A 19,207-nucleotide genomic window follows, 5' to 3' on the forward strand; every position below is an offset into this window, starting at 1 on the left:
CTCCTAGTAGGAGTGCGAAGCAAACGCCGACCCTGAAATTATTCCCTAACCTGCAATTAACCCTACCCCTAGCAACAACAATGACACTAACAAAGGCAAAGATCGCCCCTAGAGCCTTTATAGGCTGTTGGGGAAAGTGCTGTTAGCGAGTAGCACCTATGATGGCCGCCTAACACTGACACTAACACTGCCCGTAACATTGACATATCACTGACAATATCACTACCCCTAACAATGACAACACTACCCCTAACACTACCCCTAACAGTACCCCTCCACTCACCTGGATGAGCCAGACGCAGTGTGCATTGTTGGGGTAGGCAGCCGGGTACCCGGGGGACGAGATGTATCCCTGGGTGGCGTTCAGCAGCCCTCCACAGACTAGCGCGCCGCACATAGTATAGTACAACATCGCACCGGCACAGCATCACGCAGCAGCAGCAGCAGCACCACCACCACCAAACAACCAGTATAACATTGTATCGCGATAAAAAATATGTAAGAATAGGTTTGACCCTTTCTGACAATCAAACAAGTGTCCCATAAATACAGCTGCTCAATGCGAGATCATACCTGTCAACCCCCTATCAGTGCCCCACCATATTACTGACCAATTCAGACCTTACTGGTCACCCCGTGCCCTTAGAAATCTGAACGTTCATCCTACAAAGTCCCATCACAAGGGAGAAACACCGTATTGAAGCGGCTGTACGCTGTATGGACCTGAAAACTCAATTCCCCTGTACAAGAATATGGGGTAAAACTTGTGGGTTGACAGCTTTGCGAGCTTTAAGTGCTCTGATACTTGCATTGTCTTTGTACTGTTCGCCTGTTGGCGTTGTTCTCTGGTCTACCACTGGTAGTGAGACAAGGCCAGACAGAAGGCTGCCGTCTCTGGTGTTGGCCAATCACCTTCAAAGAGAATGTATACATTGTCAGAGCGTGTTTGTTTGCGCGTTTAGCCACAAGGACGTGTGGCTAATGCAGACTTGATGTTGCCTTGCAAAAGGTTTCTATTTGGTGTATGAACATCTTAACACAACACCTGTTTTATTTCCAGAAATGGCAAAACCCTTTATTATCTATATTTTTCATCATTATTGGATACTGGCAAAAAGGTATCCCATGGATATAACTGCTCGGCCTGTGCTCTAAGTGCTCTGAACGTGCATTGTCTGTGTACTGCTCGCCTGTTGCCGTTGTTCTCTGGTCTAACACTAGTAGTGAGACGAGGCCAGACAGAAGTCTGCCGTCTCTGGTGTAGGCCAATCAGTTTCAAAGACGAAGCATACATTTGTAGTGACAGAGCGCCGACTGCTTCACTGCAGCAGCAGTAACTGCAGGTGGAGACTTAGCGCACACGCCATTGAGCATGTACACGGTGTGTGTGTGTGCCGGCAGGGCGGAGTAACTGGGGCAAGGGTCACGGTAGACCTCGTGGGGAGGCCCCTGGAACCCTCTGGTGGGTTCGAGAAGGGAGGCGTGGCTAGGGCGGAGCCAGGCCTCTGGTGGGTTCGAGAAGGGAGGCGTGGCTAGGGCGGAGCCAGGCCACGCCGAGGGGAATAAAAGCAGCGGAGAGCGGGGAGCTCCGGGCTACCGGTTCTGGACTCGTCTTGTCGTCGCACAGTGTACATATACTTCATGAAAGGAAAATTAAAGAAGAGCCACAGCAGTGTGATTGTGGCTGTACAACCCAGACGACGGACCGCACAGCAAACCCAGAGACCCATAGAGATAGAGGCTCGTGGAGATACGAGGAGACGGATACTCAGATACACATCGAGATAGACTCAGAGAGACAGACTCGTAGATACAGAGAGAGACAGTGATACATACTCATAGATATATACTCATAGACAGAGATATATATAGACTCCGTGATACACAGACATCAATAGCTATTGAGAGCCATATAGATACGTTAAAGACAAACCACAGCAGTGCGACAGTGGCCATGTAACCCATGCCACGGACCGCATAGTGAACCCACTGTCGCCTGCGCTTCTCAATGGAGGATGAGGAACAGCAAGACGACACGAACTCTTTCTGCTGAAGGCCTCTCGTCGTGGCCAGAAGACCAAATGTTTAATGTTACCAGGTAAGGCCCCACTGAGCTATGTAGCTCTTTTTCAGAAGCGAACTGGCCACAAATGACAGCTCAACGGAGTGGCTTATCACCACGTCGAAATGTACAGCAGCCAAATACTCTAAATGCATGCGTCTAAAATGTGGAGGCAAAAACCGGAGGACCAGGAGAAAAATCCACGCGACCACGGGGAGAGAGACACGCCAACTCCAAATACCCAGGTGTCAGGGTCGGGATCGAACCCACGACCTCCTGTATACCAGGCGAGGTCATTAACCTCCCCCCACCGTGGCGGGAGGTGAGAGTTTACCCTTGCTGCCATGTTGTCTGCCATCATCGCACATCGCGCAGCAGAAACCCCACAGCACACATCTCAGCAGCATCATCACACATCGCAGCAGCAACATCATCATCATCATCACACCCAAGCCTGGCTGCGTGAACACGTCCTGGCACAGGTCCCCCGTGAGTCCGTGCGGGCAGAGGCAACGATCGCAGCCCGGGGCAGGGATCCCACCGTACAGACACGGCAGGGAGCAGTCTCCTGCACGGGGCGGGGCGGAGGGGGGCATGGGTGAAGGGGGGCATCGGTGAGCGATGGGGGTGATTGAGGGAGTAGGTGGGTGAGTGAGAGATTGAGTGGGTGGGTGAGTGGGTGCGCGTGTGGGTGAGAGAGAGAGAGGGCGGGTGAGTGATTGAGTGGTCGGGTGAGTGGGTGAGTGAGTGGGTGCGCGTGTGGGTGAGAGAGAGCGTGTGGGGAGCTCACGGCAAACACCAGTGACGATTATCTGAACCAGTCCTGGGCCTTCTCCCGAAGGGGGTCGAGCGTGGTGCTGGCCACCCACCCCCTTCGTGTGCCATGCCGGCCTTCATAGGTGTTGGGTAACCGTACATGTCCTAACAGTCTGTTAAACAAACTATATGGGGGATATTTGTTTTTGAATCAGTGGGTGAGCGGCTTGGTGAGATTGTGTAGGTGAGTGTCTTGTTGTAGCCTGCAGTGTGGTGGATGGGATGAAACAGTCTGGTAGACTGACTCAGTCTGGTGGACTGACTCCTCAACATGGGTGTAGGAATCAGAGTGAAGCTCACGGAAACAAGTTACCATGGTGATAGCGATGTAAGAGTGACGAGAAGGCGATCGACCGAGGGAGTGGGCGGGTGGGCATATAAGTGAACGAGTGGCTAGCCGACCCACGATCCATCCTGAGTTTCACCAGATTGGATTGTGCGAGGAGCTCAGAGATCCTTGAAATATCTGGACAGATCGTTGACTGGGTCATGAAGCCTGCATTCCCAGCCAGCACATGGCCAAGCAGCTTCTGTTTGGCTGGATAGATGGGGCTAAACGGGCTCGAGAAGATATGGGCTGATGTGGCACAGGAGGATGTGGAGCTGAGTGGACTTGCTAAGTACTGGGGAGACAAAGGCGGCCGAGCGAGCGTGTTGTTACCAACCAACCACCTCATGTGCCGTGCTGGCATTCATTTTTTTATTTTATCAGGTAAGGCCGATTGACCTGTATAGCTCATTTTCATAAGCGACCTGGCCACAAATGATATCTGAACGAAGTGGCTTATCATGTGAAAATGTATTAGCAGCCAAAGACTCTAAACGCGTGTTTCTAAATATGGAGGCAAAAACCGGAGGATCCGGAGAAAATCCACGTGACCACGGGGAGAACACGCAGACTCCAAATATACAGCAGCAGGTGTCAGGGTCGGGATCGGGATCGAACCCACGACCTCCTCCACACCAGTTGAGGTCATTAACATCTCGCCACGGCGGTGCCCCACACAGCACTTGCCCCAACAGTCGGTCGACGCTACACGGGGAACATTTGTCTTTGTGCCCCTACCGTGACAACTGTAGATGATGTTGGCCAGCTTCACGTCGAGGAAGCTGAGCCCCTCCCTCTGCCCGATCCACCCTCCCTTCTCCGGGTCCTTAACACGGATCGTCTCACTCACGCCGTCCTTGGAGAACGCCTGTGCACGTGACCCCGACACCACGTCACATGTGCACGTGACCCCGACACCACGTCACATGTTCACAAGTTAACATGCCGCCGCATCACCATGTCAACAAATAATAATGATGATGATGTACATGTGTAAGGCGGTACATATTTCACCCGTAGATCCCAAATCGCCCCCGGTGTGTGAAAACCAGGAAATAAACTAAACCTACAGGGTTCACGGTCAGAACTAGGAGGTAAAGGCCAGTTTAAAGAGTAAATTAAACGCTTGTTTACTCAGGAAAAAAGCCTCCCTGAGTCTCAAGACTCTTTTTTTGGAAGCGTGCTGCCAATAACTCACAGTATTGGATGATGTTGCCTAATACTCGGTGGGGAGATGTTAACTACCTCGCCTGGTATGCAGGAAGTCATGCGTTCGATCCCGACCCTGACGCCTGCTGTATATTTGGAGTCTGCACGTTCTTTCCGTGGTCACGTGGATTTTCTCCGGATCCTCTGGTTTTTCCCTCCACATTTAGAATAAACATCATGCGTGTAGTGTCTTTGGCTGCTATAAATTTCCATACGATAAGCCTGGAGCTATCATTTCTGGCCATCTCACTTTTGAAAATGAGCTATATAGCTCAGTGGGCCTTACCTGGTGAAATAAAAGGTTTATATTCTTGGTTCTTTCGGTAAAGTCATGTAGAAGGGAAATAATAAAATAATAAAACAAAACATTATAAAATAAAATTCTCACGACGTTTCGGCCACAATGCAAGCAACCGTCCTCAGGTGAAGAAACAGAACTGTCGGAAAGACAGCGTCCTAATGAACACAAGCTAAAAATGCGCTGCCAAGCTTAGCAGTGTCGTGAGAAATTCATTTTATTGTTTTATGTTTTATTTCCCTTCTACGTGACTTTACCGAAAGAACCAAGAATATGAATCCCTGCAGTCACGAAAGCTTTAAATCGAAAAATAAAAGGTTTAGTTTAGTATGTGTGTCATCCAAGTGGAGTAGATTTGCAGGTACAATGTTCAGCACTGGAATGTTTTTGTCCAATACAAGTGATGTTGGACGTCATTTCTCGTGAGCTATGGGAGAAAAGCTGAGAACCAGAAAGAAACGCATGCAGAACAGTGGGAGAGAACACACTTCACACTCACACTCACTCATTCTCACACACTCACACCCTGACGAACAGTGGGATAGAACACACTTCACACTCACTCATTCTCACACACTCACACCCTGCAGAACAGTGGGATAGAACATACTTCACACTCACACTCATTCTCACACACTCACACCCTGCAGAAGTGGGATAGAACACACTTCACACTCACACTCATTCTCACACACTCACACCCTGCAGAACAGTGAGAGAGAACACACTTCACACTCACACTCATTCTCACACACTCACACCCTGCAGAACAGTGGGATAGAACATACTTCACACTCACACTCATTCTCACACACTCACACCCTGCAGAACAGTGGGGTAGAACATACTTCACACTCACACTCACTCATTCCCACACACTCACACCCTGCAGAACAGTGAGAGAACACACTTCACACTCACACTCACTCATTCTCACACACTCACACCCTGCCGAACAGTGGGAGAACATACTTCACACTCACACTCACTCATTCTCACACACTCACACCCTGCCGAACAGTGGGAGAACATACTTCACACTCACACTCACTCATTCTCACACACTCACACCCTGCCGAACAGTGGTAGAACATACTTCACACTCACACTCACTCATTCTCACACACTCACACCCTGCCGAACAGTGGGAGAACATACTTCACACTCACACTCACTCATTCTCACACACTCACACCCTGCAGAACAGTGAGAGAGAACACACTTCACACTCACACTCACTCATTCTCACACACTCACACCCTGCCGAACAGTGGGAGAACATACTTCACACTCACACTCACTCATTCTCACACACTCACACCCTGCAGAACAGTGGGGTAGAACATACTTCACACTCAAACTCACTCATTCTCACACACTCACACCCTGCAGAACAGTGAGAGAACATACTTCACACTCACTCATTCTCACACACTCACACCCTGCAGAGCAGTGAGAGAACACACTTCACACTCACTCATTCTCACACACTCACACCCTGCAGAACAGTGAGAGAACATACTTCACACTCACACTCACTCATTCTCACACACTCACACCCTGCAGAACAGTGGGAGAACATACTTCACACTCACACTCACTCATTCTCACACACTCACACCCTGCAGAACAGTGGGGTAGAACATACTTTACACTCACACTCACTCATTCTCACACACTCACACCCTGCAGAACAGTGAGAGAACATACTTCACACTCACACTCACTCATTCTCACACACTCACACCCTGCCGAACAGTGGGAGAACATACTTCACACTCACACTCACTCATTCTCACACACTCACACCCTGCAGAACAGTGAGAGAGAACACACTTCACACTCACACTCACTCATTCTCACACACTCACACCCTGCCGAACAGTGGGAGAACATACTTCACACTCACACTCACTCATTCTCACACACTCACACCCTGCAGAACAGTGGGGTAGAACATACTTCACACTCAAACTCACTCATTCTCACACACTCACACCCTGCAGAACAGTGAGAGAACATACTTCACACTCACTCATTCTCACACACTCACACCCTGCAGAGCAGTGAGAGAACACACTTCACACTCACTCATTCTCACACACTCACACCCTGCAGAACAGTGGGAGAACATACTTCACACTCACACTCACTCATTCTCACACACTCACACCCTGCAGAACAGTGAGAGAACATACTAACTCCACGCAGAAAGGCACCCGAGTCGGGACTTGAACCTAGGCCCCATCTCAGAGCGAGGCACGGGTGTGCCCACCGACGTACGTCGGGTCAGCTGACCTCCTGGCAGTCACGCGAATTTGCCAACTGGTCGATTTTTTTCAGCATTGCGATATTTTAGCCAATGCCAGTTACAACGTTTGTGTTTTAGCAGCGTTCCGGACAATTCCGGCCGGAATTCCGCACGGCCGGTCACGCGTCCCGCACGCACGTTGCGACTGTAGTGCATGACGGACTTGAGGTCGTAGGGCACCCCACGTGGGTCTGTCGCGCTGTAGACGGCGAACTGGGGCAGCTGCCCGTCCTGGACGTTCCCCTCCAGCACCGAGATGAACGCGTCGCGGTCCGGGCGAGACTGCTCGTGCACGTAGCCCACGGCGTGGCCCAGCTCGTGTGCCACTGTGCCCACCTGGGCGCGCACGGGCACGCACACACGCACGCACACACGGACACGCACGCACGCACGCACACACGGACACGCACGCACACACGGACACGCACACACGCACGAACACACGCACGCGTGCACGAGGCATAGCGTGTGATGATCATAATGGGACGCCGCGGTGGCGAGATGTTAACTCCCTTGCCTGGTATGCAGGAGGTCGTGGGTTCGATCTCGACCCTGACGCCTGCTGCACGTTTGGAGTTTGCGTGTTTCTCTTCCCGTGGTCGCGTGGATTTTTCTCCACATCTCAAGCCACTTCGTTGAGCTGTCATTTGTGATAGCCAGGTCACTTCTGAAAAAGAGCTACACAGCTCAGTGGGCCTTAGCTGGTATAATAAAAATAGTTTAGTTTAGTTTTAATGAATCATTTCGACTTGTAACACGCAGCCGCACAGTATCCGCTCACTCGTAGACAGAGAACGGCAGACAAGCAGGAAGGTAGCCATGCGATGAGCCGACGCCAACAACTGCCCAAGCTCTGTGGCCCTCTACATATGAAGGTGTTATTGGCCAATGAATGAGTGTGGGAGGAAACTGGAGCGCCTCGAGAAACCCCATGCGCAGGAGGGGGAAGCACGGAACGTCCGGCCAACGTTGGCCGGACGTTCCATGGTCACTGCGGTGTTCCCCCTTCCATGTGTGGGTTCTCTCCAGGTGCTATGCTCTATTGGTCGATTACTCACCACAGTAATACCGTGATGTACACAGTAGATTCTTTCCTGGAGCTTCGTTCGTATATTGAAAATTCGTATAGTGAATCAGCTATAACATTAGTATTATGAGGATGCGTTCTCAGCCTTCGTAACTTACCATTCGTATACGAAAACACTTCATAACTTACCATTCATGTTGTAAACAAAGACAATATATGGAAAATAATACGTTTTATCATGTAAATAAAAGAAACAGTGTACCGGGACGCGTTAGGTTCCAAATGTCTGTTCATAAGTCGATTTGTTCGTTACCAGCTTCGTGCGTGTCGCTCACTCACCCCCTCGCAGCCGCGGCCGATGGACACGACCTGCTCACCCACGCCGATCATGCCCACGAAGGACCAACACCTACACACAGATAGCACAAGCAGGGACAGAGATGACCATGAGGGTTGCGTGTGTGTGATGCTTGTGGTGATGACAGTGGTGGTAACGGTAATTATGATTGATTTTCGGGCTTATTATGACAGTGGTGGTAATGAGGATTGTAATGCTGCTGCCAATGATCATGATGATACTACTGATAATTTATCATGATGATTCTGCTGCTCATGAAGATGAGACTTCTCCTGCTACTGCTGCTCATGCTACTGCTGATGATGATCATTGTGATTCTTCCGCTACTGCTGCTGCTAATTATGCAGCCGATTCCGCTGCTCATGCTACTGTTGCTGATGATACTGCTGGTACCGCTGATGATGATGCTGCTGGTACCGCTGATGATGATGCTGCTGGTACCGCTGATGATGCTGGTACCGCTGATGATGAAGCTGCTGGTACCGCTGATGATACTGCTGGTACCGCTGATGATGATGATGATGCTGGTACCGCTGATGATACTGCTGGTACCGCTGATGATGATGATGCTGGTACCGCTGATGATGAAGCTGCTGGTACCGCTGATGATGATGCTGGCACTGCTGATGATGCTGCTGGTACCGCTGATGATGCTGCTGGTACCGCTGATGATGCTGGTACCGCTGATGATTCTGCTGGTACCGCTGACGATGCTGCTGGTACCGCTGATGATGATGCTGCTGCTGTTGGTACCGCTGATGATGCTGCTGCTGGTACCGCTGATGATGCTGCTGCTGGTACCGCTGATGATGCTGCTGCTGCTGGTACCCGCTGATGACGACGAAGCTGGCCTCACCCGCTGAGTGGTTTCAAGGCCACGTAGTTGGAGTGGGTGACCCCGCGCAGAGCGGCCACCTCCCGGGGCAGAAATCGAATGCAGGTGTTGTCCTCCCAGCTCGCCATGGCCGCGCGGATTCCATTGAGAGCCGCTACACCTGTGCAAGGGATAACGACAATTGAAGTCGGAACCGGGATCTTTACTTAAGACTGCGAGAGGAGGAATCCAATGAGCTATGAAGCTGTTTTTTTGTTTCTCCCACAGATGTCTCCCTAACCGATAGGTGTGCAAAATAGGGAAGGTGGTCAAGCAAGTCACTAAATATGAATAAATAATAAATCACTTAAATTATATAAGTCAGATTTATGAAGCTTGGGCAAGGCAACAGTCCCAGACCACACCAAGATAACACCACACAGTAAGCAGCCCCTCAATTTAAATGGCACATTAGCATTGAACTATCGATACGACACACCGGTGATGATGAAAGTTACAAGTCGCTCACCGTCTTCGCTCTTTTCTCTCGAAGGGGAGAGAGGACGACTCAAGAGGCGCAAGGAGCGACCACAGACGAGCGGGAAGGCAGCAGCCACGCGGGCGAGCCGGGCCTCAACAATTTTGTCCAAGTTCTGCGGTCCTCTACGTATGAAGGCGCTATCGGCCCATTAACGAGTGTTTACACGTGGAAAATTCTACGTTAATATAGCCGGGCGAGTCTATCCACTTCACTAAAGCACACATAATACAAATGTGAAACACATGACTGCACTGTATACGCTTCATCCATAACTTTGTAGAATTGTAAAGTTACAGGAAAGTGACATCGCTATAATCGTCATATTGTCACATCGCGGAAACCCTGGACCATAAATGGAAGGCGACAGAGGAGGCTACCAGTGAATCCTTGAGGAGGTTATGAGTGAATCCTTGAGGGAAACTATCTACAGAACAAGGTGGAGAAGGGTTTGGGGAGGAATTTTGAGGGGAACTATCTACATAACAATGTGTAAGAGGATTTGATGATAAATCTTGAGAGAAACAATATACAGAACATGGTGTAGGAGGATTTCATGATCAATCTTGAGAGAAACCATCTACATAACATGGTGTAGGAGGATTTGATGATAAATCTTGAGAGAAACTATCTACATAACAAGGTGTAGGAGGATTTCATGATAAATCTTGAGAGAAAATATCTACAGAACAAGGTGTAGGAGGATTTCATGATAAATCTTGAGAGAAACTATCTACATAACATGGTGTAGGAGGATTTGATGATAAATCTTGAGGGAAACTACAGAACAAGGTGGAGTAGGGTTTTTGGGGAAAATGCTTGAGGAAGGAGGTGAGGGTTGGGAGGTCCTGAGGGCGCCCCTTACTGAGCATGGGGTCCAGGCTGTAGGGCACCACTGCCAGCGGCCATCTTAAGGCGAGGTCTGAGGTGGCCTTGCGTGAGGCGCCGCCTGGGCCCCACGGAGCCAGAAGACGCGATATTCTTGCCTCCTGCTCCAGAGTCATCATCATGTCTCCCTCCCGCACCAGCTGCCCCTTAGCCCAGCTCTTCACGCCGCTGTTGTGGTCAGCGGGACCGGGGGGCACCTTGGGGCAGAGGCCGCGGTAGTCGTCATCATCATCGGCATCACAGTCGGTGGGCACCGGTGACGATACCGTACTGATGAGGCCTCATCAGGATGAAACCGATCTATGTGCGTCTCAGGCCAGCTGTCAGTCTGTCACGCGTGTTCACAATTTATTTGATGTTGAGCTAAGGCAACAGGACCACATTTGGATTTCTGCAGGAACTGTTGAGGGTTTTTTGCACAATGCACGAGGCTGAGTGATCAGCATCACAGCTGTCCTCAGTCATCAATGGTATCGGCACAATGATGATGGAGTTATCAGCATATATGTCCGGTCATCATTGTTATAACTCATAATGAGCATCACGGTCGTGGTAATCAATATCATCTTTAGTCATCAGCGTCATATCATGATCATTGTGATGTGATCATCAACACAGTTATTACCACCACGAGTTGTAGTCATCAACATCATTGCTATACCAACCAACGCTAACATCACTCCTCTTCACCCACAGCAATGAGCGTAATCATCACCACCTTCAATCATCATCATCATGATATAACCATAAGCATGATCACGATTATTGCCATGGTCATCACATTATCATCATCACTCTAAGTGATCATTATCATCACGATCATGTATGACCATCATAGCCACCAGTACAGCAACCAATCATCATCGTAGTCACCGTCATCAACTACTACCAACACAAATCATCATTATCATGATCATCAAATTTGCCAAATTCATAATCTACCGGCAAATTACTCAATTGGGATTAAACACATCGTCGCAAAAATCGCCCCCTGCCTGGCAGACTAATGTGCAATTGCAGGCCAGGTGCTGGAAGTCATTATACCGCACAGAGACAGCTGCCACTGGGGGTGCCTTTTCACATGCGTTGGTATGCGAGGTGGAGAGCGATCTGGGACGCCTCAGCTTCTAGGGCGGCTCTATCAAAAACAAATCATCATCATCATCACCATCACTCACCACCACCTATAGCACCACCAACCATCACTACTACCACTAACCATCACCATCACTACCACCACTAACCATCACCAACATCATCATCACTATCACCACCACCAACCATCATCAACATCACCATCATCATCACTACCACCACTAAGATCACCAACATCACAATCACTACCACCACTAACCATCACCAATCATCACCAACATCATCATCATCACCACTACCACCACCATCACCAACATCATCTCACCATCTTCACCACTCCTTTCCTCTCCACGGCAGGGCCGGCCTTCACTTCGCCGCTCGGCGCAAGCGGACCCGCGCGACACCTCCAGCAGAGCGGGGCTCCCAGTGCCACAAGGATGACGATGCCGAGGTTCAACCGGGCCATGTCCTCGTTCCAGGTTACCTTCCAGGAGGCTCTCTGCATGTGGCGCTTGGGTGCGTGTGGGGTGGGGGGGCTACCTTTATAGCCCCCCCCCCCCCACCTAGGAGGCGTCACCGGTGACTTTTGAGAAAGAGGGGCGCGGCGTTTGCGTGCCAGGCTCGGAGGAGACGGCGAGAATATTTACATTACAAACTTGGCCACTCGGAGACACTAATCCCCTGCTTGAGCCACGGTTGCGCAAATGTCACGGAGTCGTGGTGATGGTGAGACACGGGGCAAACGCTCGGGTGGGCGGTAGGGAGTGGTAGCGCAGAGTGTTTGGAGGGAGCGGTTTTTCGCGCACTGCTCTACGAACAACACCGGCGAGCAATTATCTGATCCTTCACGAGTGTCGACTCAGCCTCACATTAGTACCTTGAGCGATGTGTTAGACATCGCCACCAGGGAGACAAAGGTGGCCAGGCGAGGTTCTAGCCACCCAGCTATCTCTTCGTGTGTCCTGCCGGCCTTCATAGGTGCGAGAATCGCTCATAGCACTTGCCCCAAAAATATATCAAGGCTATACAGGGGATCTTTGTTAAGGGTATTGGCAGTGTCCTCCGCACTCGGCACCTGGCACCATTCCCCAGGCAATCTGACACCTCGCTACCCCCGCTGCTGCTGAGATTAAACGATCATTCAAATTTGCATCTCATCTTTCTTCAAATAAATGCCTCTCACAAAGCTTAGAATTATAATTAATCGCACCACACTATGCTATTAATCTAACCAGGAAATCGTACAGCATTTACTCTGAACTCTACCAGAGGGCATCGCACCAACTCGTTTTGGAGAGCAGCCTCTGGAAATTTGACATCGCAAATGTTATCTCCCTCGCCTTAGTATCCAAGGTCGTGGGTTCGATCCCGACCCTGACGCCTGCTGCTGTATATTTGGAGTTTGCGTGTCTCTCTCCCCGTGGGTCGCGTGGATTTTTCTCCAGGTCCTCCAGTTTTTCCCTCCACATTAATAATCGACATCACGCGTTTCAAGTATTTGGCTGCTGCTTTAAATTTCCACGCGATAAGCCACTACTTTGAGCTATCATTTGTGAAAGTCAGGTGGCTTCTGAAAAGAGTTATACAGCTCAGTGGGCATTACCTGGTCAAATAAAAAAAACTTTATTTTGTATTAGAGGCGTCTTGAATTGCCCCCCGCCCGCAACTAAGTGCTGGTGTCACCTTCCCACACGCCCTGCTATAGGACGTGTTCATTTGCGTGCTATGAAGGCAATTACCCAAAACGTCACATTGTTCAAAAATATATCGTGTTAATTGTGCTTGTGCACCTCTGTCAACGCAGCAGCATCAGCAGCATCATCAATACATGATTTGTTTAATTAGAGGTGTTTATAGCTTAACAGTCAGACTTATGTTTTAACTTCTCGAAGCCAAAATATTCCCAACTGCATTGCATTAAATGTGATGGGGGTTGTTTTCATCCAGTCACTGGCGACCACGCTGAAGACCATCAACCCACTACAATCCATAATAGGTTTTTTTGGGTTAGACCGCTTAAATATGCGCCGTTAAAACCCGCCACCACATCTATTATGGCTATTGGTCGCGAAAGCCTACGTGTTTCAGTTTCATGTATAAGGTATAACCCTGTGAGCCATGCGGCTCTTGACTCGGGTGCAACCGCAACAAACTAAAACATGAACAAAGAAAACATCTTAAAGTGACTACACGCAACAGACAAAAATCCAGGAAAAAACAGCAAAGTCTTCCAGAAAAAGCACCGTATTTAAAACGCTGTTTGCAAAAATCCCAGTGGGATGCAAGTCAAACAATAACAACCAAAAGTCAATGTAGATTAAAGTTATCAGGCTAACGCTGTACTGCAACAAACATGGCTAAACCAAAACGTTTTCAAAATCACCAAAATAAAGCTATAAAAACAATGTAACAATGATCATAGGAACTGATTTAAAATGTAACAATAAACGATATAAGTAACATGCACGACCAAACGTTGCAGCCATAGCTGGCTGCATTAGTCACTCCATAACAGCGGGAGTATCAGTAGCAGAATCAAAAAATTTCAATACACCTTTAAAGATCAGCACACTATAATCAAAACTCAAGATCATACTTTGCAGCGGTCATCCGTAACGATACATTTGATTTCAGGCCATTCTGAATAGCAGTGTACAACTCCCCTAGAGCAGTTTTGAGTGAAGATCTCACAGGTAGTAATCCAAGTTACAGTTTATTGGCAATAGCATTCCAGACCCTGGGGGCATCAATAGAAAAGGCCCTTCCTCCAGTATTTGTACAGCAATAAGGAATGTGAAGCTGGTAAATGAGTGTAGACCTTAGGTCACATTTGTTCTTCGAAACAGTGAGGAGATCCACCAGGTAGTCTGCTGATTTTTTTGTAAGTACATCGTGAGTAAATAATATCTGATGGACAAGCCATCGATCATTAAGAGAAGTTAAGTTTGACCCAATGTCGCATCGTATTGGTGGGTCCTATATGGGCAGTTCAATGCAAATCTTAAGGCTGAGTGATAAATTGAGTCAAGCTTCTTCAGTATAGAACTGGGGGCTGATTTATATACGATGTCACAGTAATCAAGTAGAGGCAGTACGGTAGCTTTAATCAATTCCAAGTGGAACATAGGGAGGAAGCAGTGCTTGTGTGGATACAGAAAACCAATTTTTTTGTCTTTTTACCAATATAATCAATGTGATCTTGAAAATTCAGTTTTGAATCAAAGAGGACCCCAAGATACTTATACGTCTTCACTTGCTCTATTTGATGATTAATTAAGGAATATAATTGGGGGAAAATAACTTCCTGCTTTAGTCCTGGTGAGAAGCATAGCACCCACTACAACTTGAGAGGCCGGGTTTAATCACGGGAGGCTGAACCCCGAACTCAAACGCAGGGTCTTCAACACTGCCGGCTCGGACTCTTGATACGGTGTTCCTTTCACAGGTAGTCCACGAATTGTTTCCACTAAACTCACGCTGGGGTGAATAATGAACGGTGCTTAAATAAAAAATACAATGTTGATTCATGTAGCGCCTAAACTATCAGATGTCAAGATTCTTTACAATTCAGTCGGACATGCACATCACTGGGAAAAGGAGACTACTTTTTTCATTTATGTTAAATGAGACACAATCATCGGCAAAGAGGAGGGTGGACTGGCGGGAGAAAAGGGGGGCATCTAGACATTCAAAAGCAGCAGAGGAAAAGGAGGAACCTCCCAGGCTGATTGAAGCTTGGCTCAGAGCCTCCTGGCTGCATTCATTCTTTTGCACCACTTTTAATTTCCTGAGGTGTGAAGTTTAAAAAAAATACAATGGGACCCCTTGCCAAGTATGTGCCTCGGGTTGTGTAAAGAATAAACGTCACCTCGAAACTCCTCACTCACCCTGCGTCTCGCTCTCTCGAGCATGATGTTCTTGTCAAGACGTGAGCGAGTGTGTGCATGCACGTGTGTGTACTGTAATTGTGTAATTTTATACCAGTGTTTGTGTATAATTGCATACTTGTGTGTAATTGTATAGTTGCGTAAGCATTATTGTGTTCCCGTATGTTATTGTATACGTGTGTGTACATGTGTAATATTGTATACCTGTGGGTACCAGTGTGTGTTATTGTATACCTGTGTGTATCTGTGTATGTCTGTGTTTCTGTTTTTTGTGTGCTATTGTAGGGAGAGGTGGCGCAGTGGTTAGCGCACTGCACTTCGAAACCCAGCGACCCGAGTTCGATTCCCACTCTCATCCAAAATCGGTGACGATTATCTGAACGGATACTTGGCCTCCACTGGGTAGACTCAGCATTAAAATGACTACCTGCAGGTGCCCGAGTAGCAACTTCGGCTTGGGGGAGACAAAGGCCTTAACAGTTGCTCCGCTAACAGCACTTGCCCCAACAGTCTATTAAAGGCGACACTTTGGGTACATTTTGTTCCGCAATTATTTGAATCAAAGCAATCCATGTGGTTAGCTAATCTATTTTGTTCATACAAACACAGCATTAAAAACAAAATACATGTGAGCAGCCAAGTGCTTGGATGGTGTGTTGCCTCGAAGCTATTAAAACGACACCACCTATCAGTTAAGAATGCGCTTATCGGAGCATCTCGTATATACGACACGTGCACACTCACGGTCTGTAGTTTCACCCAAGTTTTAAGTTACGCGCGTCACCGACTACGGACCACGTCACCCCACAATGCGCAAGGTCTCGGCTGACCTTTGAAGCTAGGCAGGGGTTGAGCCTGGAGATAGTTGCTCGAGGATGGGCGACCACCAACCACCACCACACGCACGGCAGGTTGCCTATCAAAGGGCTGCTGCGTGGCTTTGCTGCATACGCAGGCAGCAGAGAGCGAGTGAAGTACAATCTGTTATGTTGTACTGTGTTGCCACATCTATGCTTCCCCAGGACTTCAATTCACACTGACCAACGCGATAAGGTGTGGTCAGGCTACCCGCCGGTCCACCACTCCATGGCGTTCAGGGAGTGGAGAGGGTGGATCTCATCCAGCAGTGGATTGACAAAAGAGCTGTACATGTACCGCCGATCAGCATGCTTGGCTGCGTACGGTGCGAAAGAAGTTCGACATACATGCAGGGTGTGTGCGACACTCACGGAGTGCCTGTGAATCCTTGATATTGGTGTCCGTCTTAATCGTCAGCCATGGGCTATTCACTGCTGGATGAAGACCTGCCCCCCACCCCCACGTTGACACCCCCAATCCATCTCACTTGCTCCCGGACACGAAATGATCTAATGGCTCCATCGTCTTCGCGATGGTGGTCATCCCCTCAGGGTGCGTTCCCTATACTTTCGCCGCCATTCCATCGCAAGTTTCGTCCTAATACCTTATTGACTAAAACTAAACTATATATTTTTATTTTAACAGGTAAGGCACACTGAGCTAGAAAGCTCTTTTTTCAGAAGCGACCTGGCCACAATTAATAAATGCTTAACACGTGGATTCTAAATGTGGAAAGGAAAACTGGAAAAATCCACGCGACCACGGGGAGAACATACAAACTCAAAATATAGAGCAGCAGGCGTCAGGGTCAGGGTTGAAACCCACAACCTCCTGCATACCAGGCGAGGTAGTTAACATCTCCTCGCCAGGTATGCCACCACGGTGCCCCCTTATAGCGGTCTCCTGCACTAAACACACTCACCGGATACCCCCAGTAAACATGATGTCCTGTAATTCATTTTCATCGGCTGTTTAGAATGATTACTTTAACCCAAGAAAGCCCGAGTCTCATGACTTTTTTCAGGAGGGTCCTGCCAAGTATTTTCGCAGTCGGTGGGCGGCAATTGCTACTGCTGCTGCAGCGTGCGATCCTCATCGAGTGTTTTGCAAGTATCTGTTTTGTTCATCCTTGGAATGGCATGGCCCAGTACCAGTTAAATTATTGAATATTTTTTTTACTTTGTTCTTATGGTGTTTTTCTCATCTTTTTTTACATTGTTGTTTTGGGATTTTTATATTGTTCTTATGGTTTTTACATTGTTCTTATGGTTTTTACATTGTTCTTATGGGTTTTCACATTGTTGTTTTGTTTTATTTATTTTTGTTGCATTTTTCTTATTTTACATTGTTGTTTTAGCATTTGTACATTGTTATGGTTTTTACATTGCTCTTATGGTTTTTACAATGTTCTTATGGTAATTTAACATTCTTATGGGTTCTTACATTTTTCTTTTGTTTTGTTTTTTTACATTTTTCTTACGGGGTTTTTACATTGTTCTTAGGGGGTTTTACATTGTCTTATGGGCTTTATTTTACAATGTTCTTATGATGTTTTTTACATTGTTCTGATTTTTTTACATTGTTCTTAGGGGGTTTTACAATGTTCTTATGTTTTTTTCATTGTTCTTAGGGGGTTTTACATTGTTCTTATGGGGTCGGCGTGTGATCATTGCATCTCACTCAAGGTAAGTCTACCCTAGCGTTTGCCACTTCCGACACCAAATGTAATGGGCACCTAATTAGGCGCACACACAACTTCTTGGGGGGCAATACTATTTATTGTTAACACAACGTAACACTTAACATAGGGTGGTGACCACCGACCTATTCTTGCTAACACACACCATCACTCTCTCTAACACGGACTCTCGGATGCAACTGGCGTGACCCAGCCAGGAGGGCTACTGGCTTGTCACGCTGATTGGAGTCTCGACTCTTCTTCACGAGGCGTCTGTTTTCTTCACACGAGCAGCAGCCTTGGACCCGGTGAAGAGGCCGCTTCAATGCGCCTCGGCGTGTCCGGGCCCCACCCCGGTCACGCCTTCCTTCGAGAACCCTCTCGAAGCTGCCCGGCTGTCCACGTGGCCCTCCAAGGTGCCCTCGGGTCCCCCGGCCACTACCTTGATCCGGTCACGTGTCCAGCCGAGTTCACTCAGAGTGCCACGGCCTTACACAACCCCCGTGGCCCTCACCCACGGCCTCCAGATCCCCGAACCGGCCCCGACGTCATTCCTGCCTCCAGGCGGGATGACGTCATGTGTGTGTAGACCCGCGTGAAAGTGACGCTCCACCGCATAATGACGTCACACGTGTGCGTTTGTGGACACAGTAGTGATGCTACCAGTCACTATACATTGTTCGTATGGTATTTACATTGTTTTTATGTATTTTTTTACATTGTTCTCACGATTTTTCTTTACATTGTTCTTATGGGATTTTTTTACATTTTATGGGGTTATTTTACATTGTTCTTTTGAGTTTTTTTACATTGTTTTGTGGGGATGTTTACATTTTGATTTAAAGCTTTCGTGACTGCAGTAATTCATATTCTTAGCTCTTTCGGTAAAGTCACGTTGAAGAAAAACAATAAAATTATAAAATATATATAAAACAATAAAAATTCTCACGACGTTTCGACCATTACACAAACGGTCGTCATCAGGTGTGAAAAACCAACGGCAAGAACATTTGAAAGAAGTGTCGGTTTGTATTTATTTA

The 19,207-nt window shown here is 48.1% G+C and overlaps 1 protein-coding gene and 1 long non-coding RNA gene across 2 annotated transcripts in view; one reads left to right on the top strand and one right to left on the bottom strand.

The window, feature by feature from the left end:
• Nucleotides 1–12,250, bottom strand: part of LOC116953990 (blastula protease 10-like) — a 26,748-nt gene extending 14,498 nt beyond the window's left edge. The window contains exons 1-8 of the mRNA XM_032974357.2: nucleotides 12,070–12,250; nucleotides 10,627–10,846; nucleotides 9,266–9,404; nucleotides 8,391–8,460; nucleotides 7,163–7,360; nucleotides 3,945–4,074; nucleotides 2,511–2,630; nucleotides 284–381 (exon numbers count right to left, since the gene is read on the bottom strand). Coding sequence (XP_032830248.1) covers nucleotides 284–381; nucleotides 2,511–2,630; nucleotides 3,945–4,074; nucleotides 7,163–7,360; nucleotides 8,391–8,460; nucleotides 9,266–9,404; nucleotides 10,627–10,846; nucleotides 12,070–12,249 — 1,155 coding nt within the window. The 5' untranslated portion in view covers nucleotide 12,250. The remainder of the gene's footprint in view (nucleotides 1–283; nucleotides 382–2,510; nucleotides 2,631–3,944; nucleotides 4,075–7,162; nucleotides 7,361–8,390; nucleotides 8,461–9,265; nucleotides 9,405–10,626; nucleotides 10,847–12,069) is intronic.
• Nucleotides 9,412–15,622, top strand: LOC116954011 (uncharacterized). The gene is made up of 2 exons (XR_004404677.2): nucleotides 9,412–9,665; nucleotides 9,777–15,622. It is a non-coding gene; the product is annotated as an uncharacterized LOC116954011 (long non-coding RNA).
• Nucleotides 15,623–19,207: the final 3,585 nt, after the last annotated feature.

Source organism: Petromyzon marinus, chromosome 53 (genome assembly GCF_048934315.1).
Source record: "Petromyzon marinus isolate PM22_M1 ecotype Great Lakes invasive population chromosome 53, UKy_Petmar_22M1.pri1.0, whole genome shotgun sequence".
Lineage (NCBI taxonomy): Eukaryota > Metazoa > Chordata > Hyperoartia > Petromyzontiformes > Petromyzontidae > Petromyzon > Petromyzon marinus.